Source organism: Buceros rhinoceros, unplaced genomic scaffold (genome assembly GCF_000710305.1).
Source record: "Buceros rhinoceros silvestris isolate BGI_N320 unplaced genomic scaffold, ASM71030v1 scaffold4815, whole genome shotgun sequence".
NCBI lineage: Eukaryota > Metazoa > Chordata > Aves > Bucerotiformes > Bucerotidae > Buceros > Buceros rhinoceros.
In genome coordinates this window covers 44,920-59,054 of record NW_010414410.1, presented here as the reverse complement: position 1 = coordinate 59,054, position 14,135 = coordinate 44,920, and the positions used below count along the sequence as shown (strand labels likewise).

Below are 14,135 nucleotides of genomic sequence, written 5' to 3'. Positions count from 1 at the left end.
GAATTGCAGCAGCGGCAGGAGGAGCGCCCGGCAGCGCCCGGCGCACCGCTCCTCCGCACCAGCCCCGAGGAATCACTGAACTCTCCAGCAAGCGGGATGAAATGCCTTGGCTTGCTCGGGTCTTGCCCGACCTTTCCCAACGCAACCGCACGGCTCCGGTGGGAGAATTGTTCTCTGGCAGCGTCTTCCATGCTATCCTGCAGTGGGAAGGTACACGCTGTACCGCACCGGCCCGGCAGAAATAATTCATGCTGTTCTTGGACCGCACGTCAAGCACAGACATGCTTCAGACTTCCTTGTTCTGGTTCTGCGATCTGAGTGAGGAGCTGGTTGGCTGAACTCCTTTCATGCCACCTTAATGCTATTTGTTTTACTGAAGTCACTTTTCAACATTAGTATGAGACCTTTGCATCGAGTCCGACCCCAAATGTTGCAGTGCACTGGAGTACACTGAAACACAGATTCCTTCCCATCCATCTCCCTTTGCATTCCTTCCCCTTCCTCATAGGAACTTACTTCTTCACAGGATATTTCAAGTCTCCCTTTCCTCTGCTTTCCCTGCTAATTTTTTTTTTTTTGGTCTCTCACCTTTTCATCCAGTTTTCCTCTGTCCTTTCTCTCATCTCTGGCAGTCTCAGGATCCCCTTGCTTCTTGAGGAGGGCTTGGAGACCTTCAGAGTTGCTGATTTTAAAGTCAGAGATCACCATGGTGATCTAGTCTGGACCATACGGATTCCTTCAATTAATTGTCTGAATTACTGGATCTCTTCCACAAACAAAACAGGATTACATTTATCTAGTCTTGGCATCCTACCACTGTGCTTATCTTTGGTAGCTGAGTGAAGAAGTCTTCTTTCTGCAGCTTTCTTTTTCTGAAGTTGGCACTTACCTAATTGCGATCATCCCTCAGTTTCTCCATTTTATTCACTTGCACCTCACTTCCTCTATTTCTCAGTATCCTTGGAGAACGATTTCTTGACCTCAGCACTTCAAATACCCTCAGAACTCCTCTCTCCTGAGCTTTTAAGCTTTTACAAAATGCCATGTGTGACTGCCAGGTCAATTTTTCTCCTCAGCATTGGGGATTTTTTTCTAATTTGGGACCTTCCCCTGTGAAAGTCATATTCACTAAAATTGCTAATAAATGGTTAGGTTATACTTTTCATCTGGATTCTCTTTGCTTGCACTGGCCAGACCCACAGCTTGTGGGTCATGATCCCTTTCCTCTGGCACTTAGAGCCACAATGAGTACAGATCAGAGCTTTTATCCTCCGTACTCCTGAGAGCTAATATTTTTCTACCAAACCAGCATAGATAAAAGCTTTTTTTGAGTCTTTATCATCCCTTGTCTTTGTGAAACCCTTTCTTTCTAGCTTTTACCCATTTATCTTGCTTATGCTTCATATTAATTTAAAATATAACTGCTTATTGAGATGAAAGCATAGAAGCAGACAACCACTAGAGCTTTACAAGCCCAGGTACTATTTTAAAATATTTTCAGGCAACTGAGCTGAAATCAACATGTTTTCATGACTCAGTGAGAGAGAATAGGAAAGCAAAAAGCTCTTTGGGCATTGCAATTCCTTTTGGAAATGAAGATGAATACACAGCCCAAGTGGTGGTTAGAATTTCCAAGGTTATGTTAAAGAATACTTTGTAAAGGCCATTAAGGTCAGCAATCATTCACAAATTATTTCTACACCCTGCTTTGCCATAGGAAAAGGAGAAGCGCTCAGAGAAATGTTTAGAAGCTGGAAAAGAGAAGCAACAATTTTACCCTGCTTTTCTCTTTCTGACGTGAAAATACCTGTTCGTGTGACCATGTCCGTTCTGAGCCATCCTTCACGCAGATGTCTAGCCTCAGCTCAGTCCCCGTGGCTCCATGTTTACTGTCCACACAGAGGTTGGCTGCCACATTTCGAATCTGCAAAACCAAGCAGCAACATTTCACATTAAACCAGGCTGTGGAATAGAGCTTCCAGAATTAGGAGATAAGGAGTTTAGCTCTGACGTGCTTGAGACTGACCATTAGATACATAAAAAAGGTGGGAATAACTTCTTTGAGGGCAGATAGCCATGTCCCGTAATAAACTATTTTTTTTGGGGAGCACCTTCAGAAGCAGCAAAGTATGAAGTACTTGGCTTAACAAATGAAAGGTAGGTATGTATGAAATATTTTTATGCAAAGAAACTTAAAAAAAAAAAGTCTGAGAAGTTCAAAGCTTGGTCTGACTGCTTCTTTCCTCCTACCAGAGCAAGAGAGATCAACTGCATTAAGATGACATTATTCCTGTTTGAGTCTCTCCCAGGCTTTTGGAGTGTAAAAAATCAGGCACACCCTGTTCCAATCCTTGTTCTTACTTTAACACAGTAACACCGTTGGAGATAAGGTCACACACTAGTGCCCAAAGTGCATAAAATTAAAAAGTACTTAACAAATCTGTACCGAAACTATGCTTACCCCTGGAGGTTTCTTTTCCTGTCTGCATGCCTTCTACAAACACCCTGCAGTGTAACGTATTCTTAAAAGACTGAAGCAATTGAGTAATAATTAATTTGTGACTATCAATCATACAGTTATGTACCGCTGCTGCCATCTATATTTTTTTGAAAGGCTGGCTTGAAAAGAAGTAGGTGCCCACTGCCAGGTTTTGCAAGTACATGCACTTTTCTCCTTGAATACCTTAGTTGGGCTATGTAAAAATCCTTTAGACACCTCCAGAATAAAGAGGGTTTCCTACAAAACTTACCCTGTCAATGAGACACACAGAAACTGAGTAGTCAAAGTGCACATGGAAACACGCACAGATTCTGTTTGTGTAATATACAGAAAGCAGGTGCATATTGTGACATTCTGGCCACCACTTCTATCCTTATTTAAAAAACCAGGAAAACTATATGCCAAATGTTGCCAGATGCAACAGCTGAGCAGACATTTGTATTTTTCCATGGAAGATATTTCAGAAGTCACTGTTGCTATATTTTATTAAACAAATGTAAACACTTCAACTGCATACCTCATATACATCCCAAGGATGGAAAACTTCTCAACATGGCACAAAACGTTGCAAGGAGGGGCAATCCTCATGCTTGCAAGACACATAGGAGACCTACTCTGCTCTTTTTCTGACTCTGGAGGACTGGAATTGTCTATTCGCCAAGAGCAGGAAGTGGAAAAAATATAAAAAACATCACCTTCAGAAAACACTTTAGGAGCTGTATTTATTTAGCCTAGAAAAACAGCAGATCAAGCTAATGATGGAGGAGCATCAGGTTGAGCGATTGGCTCCAAGAACTTTTGAGCCTTCACCAGAGCTCAGAGAATTATTCTTCCAAAACTGAGACAAAGCCAGTTATAGGGCAGTTTTTCTGTCTTCAATACAATAAAATTTGCTATAGACAAGGTAAAACATTAGCATTTCATACACACAACCAGATGCAGAAACCCGGCACTGAGCAGCTCCACAGTACGTAGGGTCATGTTAACTAAAAAAGGATGAAAGGTAATTAGCTCTCAACAACTCTGCCTTCATTTTCATATCACCCAGCAAAAGAGACAGGAAAGAAAAATGAGAATAGATTTTAATTTTGTATTTTTAAAGTCTCATGTGAAATAACTACTTAGAGTATAATTTTTTTTGAGAGTATTCAATCATTTCTCAGGGCACTTAAATTTACATCATATAAAGAAAGATTACTGGCCTAATACAAAATTAAATGATACATCAGTTCTGTTCTCAGAGCATGTGAGCTAATTAAAATGGAGCTGCTAAGAATTGCCATTAATAACTGGAGCATATGTATGTGATTCAGAAATGTAAAATGACAGTGAATACACTCCATGTCCAATGAATGCTTATTGGATTAAAGAGCTTTCATAATTTTGTCTCGATGCCATTTCTTCATCCCATTCTCAGTCATTTGGACTATGTGGTAAATGTGTTCAACGCATTTCTGGAAAAGGTTCGAGCTGAAGCTACAGCTAGTTCCTTCTCTGCTGGAATCTCTTCCCTGTTCTTTATTTATTTCCTCTCCTCTTCCCTCTGTTTCTGAAAGGTTTCCGTGAGTTAATTTTTCCTCTGCTTTGTTGCAGCTTAGAAGTTAGCTCATCTTTTTCCTTTTTTTGGTTTATTTGCTTTTTGTTTTATCTTTCCTTTCAGCTGTAGAGGCAACATGGTTTGTTTTTCATTTTCTTTTTGTATACAGGCATTTCAGTTAAGTTTGTGCTTTTGTTCTCCAGCATTGCTGTGTGGCCTTGGCAGTGGCTAGAAATTGGACTGAGCCATCATGCTGCTGCCAGAGCCATGGGGAATGTTCTGCTGAGCACCAACACCACACAGCCTGCAAATCCCCCAAGATGCTTTCATGGACGAAGGGCGGAAAGCAGAAGCACAGCAAGGAGAGGATATTTTTCTCATTTATACATCAATGTGCATTTGAACTGCCTCGTCTCCAGTCACACAATGGATTTCGAACTTTTGAGGTTCTAAGTTACAACTGGCAAAGAAATAGCTAGTGATCCTAAAACACTCACGTTTCCAACATTTGTATTTGTGCAATTGTAGAGATGGGATGAACAGGAGACAGATTTTATCACCCACACAGATAGGGTACTCAGTTGCTACATACAAAGCTTGTTTTCTCAACCTTAAATGCTACAGTTTGAACACACAGAGAAGTGTATGGGAGAAGCATGTTTTTGAGAAGTCTGAATGGACTAACTAGGACGGTTAGTGTTGATCTTAAAAGCTGTTTCAAAAAAAGCATAGGATACTACATGTAAGTTATTATGCATATTTAGTTCCTGAAGTGCCATCCTAACACACTGGATGAAGACACTAAGGCTATGGGCCCTGTAGCCCTTACAGAGAGCAAATGGGGTGTAAAAGCACAGAGAATACAAATTCTTAAGGGTCTGTTTTCTCTCTCTTCTACACTGGAGGTGTCTGAGCAGGTATGTACAGGCTTCTCAGTGCTGCACCCATGCTTGGAAAACAAAGATGTCACCCAAGCAGGATTTCTGCTGGTGCAGCGTTTGACTTCTGTGCTTCAAAAGAGGTAGCAAGCCGTAAGGGGATGTCACTGGGTAAGCCTAGATACAGTAATCCTTGAGTTTTACAAAAAACAGTGAATTTACATTAATTTACAACTTGCTCTCTCTAAGTTAGCCAGCCCATGTCAGAGACTTTTCTCCAGAGTAGGCTGGGAGTTGAGAAAGGAGTAGCTGATCTTGCTGGCACCATGGCTGGGAAAGAGAAACGTGATGTGAAATAGAAGCTGGAATGGGGGAGGACAGAAGGCCTGAAAGACTAGGCTTTAGGTTTGCAGAAGACACTGTTACCTCTTGATGTGTGAAGCTGCTGATAGGCATTCAAGGAAAAGGGGTGGTGGGGAGGGGTGGGGTTGAGAAGAGAGATTTTTGGATAGCTATCATGGTTTCCCAAGCTATTCACATATTGCAGAATATATGGTCTCCCAGACAACTTGACCTCTAGGATTAATTTTGAGATTTTTGAACATTTTGGCAGGAGTTGTGTGATGGACACACCAGCATGCACCATGTTAAATGGAGAAAAAAAACAAGACAACCTCTCCCCACAGCACTATACTTTAAAGCAAAGTGAATTTCCCCCTTCATTTTAAGAGAACATGTTTTAGGGTGAAAAAGAAATTACAGTGGGAAATTACAGCTTCCCAGGGTCCAGTGGTTATATTGGCCAAGATTCTTTGCTAAATCTAAAACTCCAGAACTTTGTTCACAGGCACGTGAGCTCCTACAAGATCTGCTGTGGGGTAGTGGGTGTCCTGGCTCCTGCAGCCTTTCCCTGCCTGCACTGGAGCCAGGCTGTCACACAGGGACACTTCAGTCTTCCTGGGGAAGGCACTCCTTGGGGTTCCGAGAGCTACCTTGCATACTCACCGTGGCATAAAACTGTGTGCTGCAAAAGCAGAAAGGGGAAAGCATAGCAATCTAAAGAAAACTTTATGTTCACTATGGTCATCTGGTAGAATGATGAATGTGGAGATGGTGCGGGGACTATCCTTAGGGTGCCCCCATACAGCCATAAGAGAGACACCTTGGTGCTACCAGTTTATATAATACTTTCCATATATCTGATTTAATGCCTGAAATTAGAAAGTGGCTGTAGCTCTTAGAAGACATTAGCAATGTTAGTTTCTCTCTCTCTTTTTTTTTCATTTGAGCAGCGCTTTAAGCCAATTTTCAGGCACTGCTAACATTCTCAGATAACCCTAGGGCCATCGATATCTACAGATCAAATAGGGGAAAATGAGCCACCTTTCCTGTCAACTGACACACAGTAATTTTAAAAGTATTTATCCTTGGTGTAAGCCATGAAAAGGAAAAGTCTAAGTTAAAAGAAGTCAGGCTCTGCCAAAGACTTCACTGAAGAAACAGGGTACTCTGTTATTCAGCGCGACACTGATCCTGATGAAAGAATTTGAAGAGCCCAGCTGTGAAGCACTCGGCTTGTGCAGGGTAAGGAATAGCTGGCTATATGGCTTTTGTACAACAGATGTGTGACACTTGGTGGGCTGAGACTGACTCATTAAGGGTATAAGGATGACACTTGAAAAGAATGAAAGTAATCGAAAGAGAAGTTAGTGAGTTCTTAGGCTTTAAACCATTTTCAAATGACTTGACTTAACTTCATGGGTGACATTTTCATGTCAGTGCTGTAAAACAGTTCTGTAAAATCCATGAGTTCGGGACTGAGAAAGGCATATTTTCAGGTCCTACAGCATAGCACTGCTGCAGCACCTGAGAGACTTGCTATGTATTAAATCTCTGAATAACAAGTTCATGTAACAGCAAATGAAATCAAGCTTAAATATTTCCCTTCTGACTGAGTAAATAAAATTATTTTTTCTTTTTATATCACCTTCACTATAGGACTCATGAAGTCTAAAATAAATCACAATGGCTGACATTATATGATTGCTTTAGTGTAAAAACGTCTTTTCAAAGGTATTGGTAGGAGCTGTGAGATCCACATAATATATTCATGCTAGATCACAGCTTGCAGATTCATGAGTACTTCTAAGAAAACAATTGATGTCCAAATCTTACCTAATGCAGCTATTGTTCTCATTTCCTTCAACAAGATTTCAAATACATCTTACAATTAAATTATTCTGTCTCAGAAGGAGAATGGGATGGGTATTACTGTTTTTCAACTTGTGGCATACTTTCCAATATATTTGGAAGGATAAGAACAAAACCTAATTGTAAACTTTCCTTTCTTTCCAGAGTGGGAGAGGAAAGCGCACAGGTATTTCATCCAGGAACAGAACTGACAGTCTCACTAACCTTAATCTGCTGGATTTACTGTTACATTGCTTTACAGCAGATATTTCAGATGTTACAAGGCAGAACAGAATATCAAGGGATCATAAACCCTGCCAGCTACAAGGGACAAAAGGCACGAACACTCAGAAGAAATAAGGCCATGACAAGAGCAGCAGAGAAGATTGCCTTTTTTTCGTATCTCCTTCTTTTCCACCATGAACCCATTTTGTCAAGAAATGCAAGAGTCAGATTTTAAATAAATATGTTTGCAAAAAAAGAGGAGTTGTGCAGAGGCTGTTTATGACATGTCTGCTTTCACACCACATGCTTTTACTAGCTAGATATCAAAATACTGGAGCCAAAAATTGTCTGAGTACCTCATTGTTTATTCTTTCTCAGACTGGCACAGGCAAGCAGATGTAAAGCCTTTCCAAGGGGAAGCAGAGAGGGTACTAAATGACAGACAGTCTTGGCACAGACATTCAGCGTGTATAATCAGCAAGGTTTCTAGAGCTGCTCAATTCTTACAAAGCAATAACACACAGTCTGTTTTCCTCTTTCAGCTTCTAATTATGACCTTCAAATTGTTCAAGTTCCTTGCAAGTGCCAACAAATTAATTAAAGCTTCACAGGAATGTGACAGTCTCAGGAAAAAATAAAGTTGTAGGGTTGAAACTTCTCTTCTTCTTGTTTCAGAGAAAGTACATTTCAGAGGAAAAAGAAAGCCTTTGGTCTTAACTTCCTTTCTAAGAACTCAGGAAGTGCTTTTATGATACAGATTTCATACCACTACTAAGATCTTCGATTTACTTTTAAAAAGTCTTGCAAAGAGTATACTAATGCTATGAAGAGAACAAATACCTGCATCACAGTCTCTTCCACTTAGACCTCCTGACTGAGTTAAAGGTTGTTCAGCTGTCCAGAGAAATTACACATCTCGTGATCACAGACCTCCAAGGAGGCACATGTAGACATGTGGAAGATGGTGAAGGAGGATTATAGTAGCAGTCACAGCACCACAGTTCAGCCTGACTTCTACTGATAAACTCCTTCCCTCTTGGTATATATTAATCCCATAAAGTGTGGGCAGCAATATCAAAGATAGAAGAAACTTTAACAACAAAGGAATTAATTACTGCCAAGAAATAGCAAACAGTAACACACATATAAATTGAATTCCTTTGAACATCTGTAACTGGTAGCTTACAAAGAATAATTTTAGACTGCTATTAACACAGAAAGTTATTTTTTAAATTTTGCAGTGGAATAATTTGCTTTTTAAAGAAGAAATTCTGGACAATAGTAAAGGCACCTAAGTTTAGAAATCCCCTGTATGGCCCAGTCTTGACCACTGGGGATATGCAGAAGTGCGAGGGGACTTACCAGATGCTTTGGTCAAAGTTTCAACTTCTTCCTTTGGTTTCAAATATGAAAGTTAATTATCTGAGAGCCCCGAGAACACTTACAGCAAAATCAGAGAAGGCCAGAACTCACAGTAGAGATATTCCTATGTTTTTTAAAAAAGTAGCACTGAAAGACCAAAGCCTTTAAAAATCTTAATGAATTGAGAGGAAAAAGCCCTCTGCATGCCACTTTTCCATGGAGTGCATCCACAGTGGCTCCTAGGGGTAAAAGGCCGCTGCAATTTTCCAGCACAGCTACAGAAGTAATTTCCCATCCCTGCACTCTCTGTGTTTTCATTTCTTCTACACAAAACAAACTGTCAAAGCAAGGTGCACTATGGCTCTGCTCTTCAGAGAGGTCTGAATGCAGAACGTCTTTGATCACGGGTGAAGAGTTCCATCAGGCTGTTTGCTCACTCTCTGCTCTGGAGTGATGCACAGATATTGGCTTCACTTTGGTGGTCTCTCCCTCCCCTCATCCTCCAAATGAGAAACTGCATTTGTCTGCTACTGGTACTTGGTCATGACAGCACCTACAGAATGCAGACCACAGGGTGAGCAAAACCAGTCTTTTTAAAAGAAAAATATCAAGGCTTCGCTTGTCACACTCACATGTGTGAGGAAAACAGAGCAAGCCTAACTCCACCTACATACAATTATCCTTGTAAGAACAGGAGGAGGTATATAAGAGCAAAAAAACCCCAAGGGTTGACATCAGATGTCATTTTTACTAAGGTGATTCTCAGCATCTAAAATCATCTTGTGACATACAGCAACGAGTGCTGCATACTCTTTTCCACATTCTTGTCCTTATTGTGCATGCACTTATGGCCTGTACGCACAAATCTGTAATGAATTACAAAAGGGACAGCGTTAGTTCTAAGACATGACAGTTTCACTTTTTAACGACTAATCCAGGGATTGTTCCGATCATTGAGAACTCCCTTAATAACACTGCTTATTGTAGGAGCTAAATCTAATTTCATAATCTTCATTTCCTGCAATGTAAAATGTTAGACTCATTTAAATTTGATCTAATTTGTGTTTTCCTCACCTCCCCCCATGCAGCAGGTGGAGGCTCCACAGGTGGGTAATACTTGGGGACATCCCAAGCCACTGCAGCCATAAACCACTTGAAATCTTTACATTTAAGGTGCTTGCGAAGTTCCTTCTGGGCAGAGATATCACCAGTTGAGAGATGTCTGTACTCAGGCCGTCGCTGGTAAATGTACTCTGCAAACTCATCCATCCATGTCTCTGCCACACGTTTCAGGTTCTGTGCAGCAGAAAAAAGCAATCATTAATTTCTTCATGCATTGGGTGAATAGTATTTCTAATAGTGAGAATTAAACAAGAAACATTCAGTAGTCCACACAATTTTAAAGCTAGCTGTTCTATTTCTCAGTCTTAAAACACAGAAAAATACTGGTAATGTATGCTATCTTCATTGCAGTTGCTTTCCCGCAAACTCTGTAAGATACAGTCCTCTGTCTGTTAAATATCTTCCATTCCTTCATATTCTTTATGCATCTTCATGTGGGTTTTTGATTAATGAGGGATGTTGAACAGAAATTTTCCTTTAGCTGCTCACTTTGGTACCTATGGTTTTTTGTGTGTTAGTTCAGAACCTACTAATGTGCTCGAGTAGTTAAAATTATTCCTTCTGATGTAACTCCCTTTGCATTTGGAAGGCATCTGAATTTCCAGCTGTCATCATACTGCTTAGTCACCTCGCAATTCCTACCTAAACATTATGGTTAGGTCTTTTACATGCACACGTATGGGGGCAAACAGTCATGAGCTTGCTCTGCCCCCTTTCACAGCTGGTTTTGCACTACTTTTGGACTGGAAGCTTCACTGTGTTGATGTGCTAGCAAGTACGTGCAAGAATATAGCACATAACCCTGAAATGGAGCTGACCTGAAGGAAAGCAGCTCATGGCATATGTATGGCAAACTGTGGCTTTCTACACTCATCCTATAGACATATTACAGATTATTAAAGACATATTATAGACATCCTATAGACTATTTCTGTTCCATGAAACCCAGTTCTGGCTTATGTCCTACAGAGTTTATTTTTGTAGGCATTTTACAAGAAACAGAATTAGCTATTTTGTGGCTTAAGAATTTATCAAATTAAAATTAATTAAATTAGCTGACTCAAATAAAAAAAAGGCTTGTAAGGAAAAATCCTGAATAGATGAGACTGAAGTGATATATTTTACAGTTATTTAACATCATGGAGTCTAAATAGGCTGGGGGCAAACTTTTCTGTATTTGTATTCTTTTTAAAATTCCTCCTGCAACTCAAACCAGACAAATCTATATGCAGATGTTGTAGTGGAGTACAGGCTTAGTCTATTCTGCGTTTCCACAGCTGCCCAATAACCTCTTATACCACCAATACTGCAACATCTCACTGAACGACACTGAGACACTAGGGTGTTCTTATTGCTTTGTTTGTAAAAACAAGATCATCAAGTTTTGTAATACTCTTTTTTACAGAACACTAACTGCAAAATGCTGAGATTCACTCTGTAATAAGCTGGAGGACAATATACATCTGATTATCATCAACATAAGGTAATGTTTCTTCTCAGAACATTCTCTGCATCTAAGTAAGTGTGATTCGTACTCTGATTTGCTCTCAAGATTCATTTGAAAATTCCTTTCCTGAATTGTATTAATCCACACAGACTAAATGTCTCTGAACTAATACAGCTTATCTGAATACAAAGACAGCAAGACACAGAACAAACGAAGTACTTTCAGCTGACACTGCAAGACAATTTTCAATGTGCTTTCTTTCTGTGAAGCAAATATTTTAAACCTGCAGGGATAAAGCAAGTAATATTAAAGCAGTATAAAAATGCACAATGCTTATATCTGTATTTGGAAATGGCTTGTGCCCCATACAACTTTTGCCCCGCTGGCTTTTGTTGGAATTTCATGAAAACCTAAATTACTTTACAGGAAATTAGAATCCAAGGATACAGGACTGGATAGAACAAAAAAAATCAGAACAAGTTTAAGAACAACATCTAAATGACAATCCCACCTTTCTGGCAGAAACCCTGTAACACAACACTATGTGATGAAACTTTGCAGATGAGGCCAAAATATGATTAAGCACATTAAACTAAGAAGCCAAAATAATGAAAATAGGTGTGATCTTTGTAGCATATCTTCCACTGTAATGCTGTACACCTCATTTACTACAAGGCAAATGCAGTTTAAGACTTTTCTATAAAATATCACACTATTTTTGCACTTTATCTGACAGTACTATTTTCACATTCAAAAACCATTCTGTAAAAAGCACAGTAAAAAAAAATTCTCTTAGGAAAGAAAAATTCAACGTAACTTCACCAGTGACTTACCTCATCAACATTAAGAGCAGGTTCTGCTGGAGTTTTCTTTTTAGTTATTTGGCTGCTCTAAAAGAACTGCATTCTGCTTTATATGATTATAACTGAATAAAAGAAGAGTCCAACAGAAATATTGGTATTATACCTCATCAAAATTCTCATTCATCAGTCAAAACCTCTTTGTTTTCCAGTAAGTCTTTTTTCACTGTTTTGTTTTTGGGTTTTTTTATGTGTAAACTCACCAAAACTTTGTATTAAAAAACAAAAAAATTCAGTTCTTTCCCCCATTCCCCAAGTATCAGGTAAGACACTATTGACAAATCTGTTTCAAACTTTTTTCCCCAGTTCTTCAAAGACAATTCTCTCCATCGTACGCTAAAAATCTTCCCAAACCTTGCCAGGTCCTGTAATGAACCTATATATTATCCTTAGCGTGTTTACACCTTGCTGTTGTAAGTTGAACCCTTATCAGGCAGCCCCTTGAATGTCAACAGATTCTCTTCGCAAAATATAACTTCTTGATTTGCTAGCTCTGAATCTCCAGACTGTTCACGAACATGACTGCAAGGAACTCTCTGTCCTCGAGTAGTGGGAAGCTCTTTCTGAAGTTGGCAGTTACTAGGAAGCAAGCACTCAGCATCCAAACACTTTAGTTTTAAAGAGGTTTGTTGACTTCAGTTAGCACAGGTTCCTTATCCTTATTATCACATGCAAGCTCAGCAATCACCACGCTCCATTTTTACACGGATGTGTACAGACTAGTAGTAAAACTTCAAACTGCAGTTAATCCCCATGCTCGACCTGAATGCAGTCAGGAAGAGCTGCTGTTCTGAAAGCTAGTCTGGTGCGATCTTGCACAATAAAGGCAAACTTCATTTACATTCCTATTTAGAACATGCTAACCTAGCATGTTCTTGGAGCAAAAATTCAAGCCTTCTGAGATGAGTGAGCTCTCGTAAGCTGAAAATCTCCATTCTGTGGCTGTCTAACAGCATGAAAAGCTGCCTTATGCAAATAACCTCCTAGCAACATAACTCTTCTCTGCAAATTATGAAGAGCTGCTGGTCTTTTACTCACCTTATTGTAACAGAAAGGTTATGGTTGAGTATCGTAACAGAAAGGTTGAGGAGCACAACCAAAATGAGAGCACTCATCTCTGCACATTTTAAGGTCTACCAGTCAAGTGACTTACTGTAAGGTAGGAGGTGATTTCAAGTCCTTTATGAGTCTCCTGGAGTTGCCCTTCCTGCAATCTGGGTGAAAGTCTGACATGGTGAAGAAAGGAGGATGGTCACTTCCTCCTTTTCTGAGCCTCAGGCAAGGCTAGACACAATCTCAGCACGTCAACATATTAAGCCCCATAAATGGGAATAGGTATGAAGAGCTACCAAATATTGGCAGAGTCTAGCTGTAAAACAAGTACAGAGCAGTTCGACTTTGTTTGGAATTTACCATGTGAGTGTGGATACTGCTGCAGAATTTAAAGGTCAAAGGAGTTTAAGAGCCTACCAGATTAGGTGGCATTTTGTGATCACCTTATAGCATCATTTAAGAACTCCAGTCTCAAAGTAAAGCTAATCTACAAAGAATTTAGAACAAACAAAATGAGTTAGATTTGAATCTCCTTGATTTCTGTCTCTCTTACTCTGAAATCTTCTAAAGAAACTCCTTCAAATGTCAGTTTCTCAAATGGCATCAAGTATCTTCATCAATAAGAAGAATCAGTTTTGGAATATCTTTGTGGTAGACCACACTTGCTTTCACTCAATCTGAACACCTCATCTAAATGCATTTGGAAAGGAAAAATGAAACATGTTTCTACAGCTGAAAACTGCTGTAGCTTAGCTTGGTTGTCAAATTCATTGCAAGGTTACAGATGTCCACAATGGTTACTCTGGTCTTTCAACAGAAAAAAAAGGAAAAATAAAAATGAAATAGGAGCAATTAAATGAAGACAAATTCAATATTAATCAGTTACATTAATTGACACACAATATAAAGAAGTCACAGGGATTCTAGACGGACATCTGAGGAGTTTCTCAGGACCCTTCCA

General features: G+C 39.7%; 1 protein-coding gene across 1 annotated transcript in view; it reads right to left on the bottom strand.

Annotated features, from left to right (window-relative positions):
* Positions 1-588: 588 nt before the first annotated feature.
* Positions 589-14,135, bottom strand: part of LOC104494266 (polypeptide N-acetylgalactosaminyltransferase-like 6) — a gene marked incomplete at both ends in the record, with an annotated part of 30,850 nt that continues 17,303 nt past the window's right edge. The window contains 3 exons of the mRNA XM_010137076.1: positions 589-714; positions 1,808-1,924; positions 9,767-9,988. Of these exons, the coding sequence (XP_010135378.1) occupies positions 589-714; positions 1,808-1,924; positions 9,767-9,988 (465 nt within the window). The remainder of the gene's footprint in view (positions 715-1,807; positions 1,925-9,766; positions 9,989-14,135) is intronic.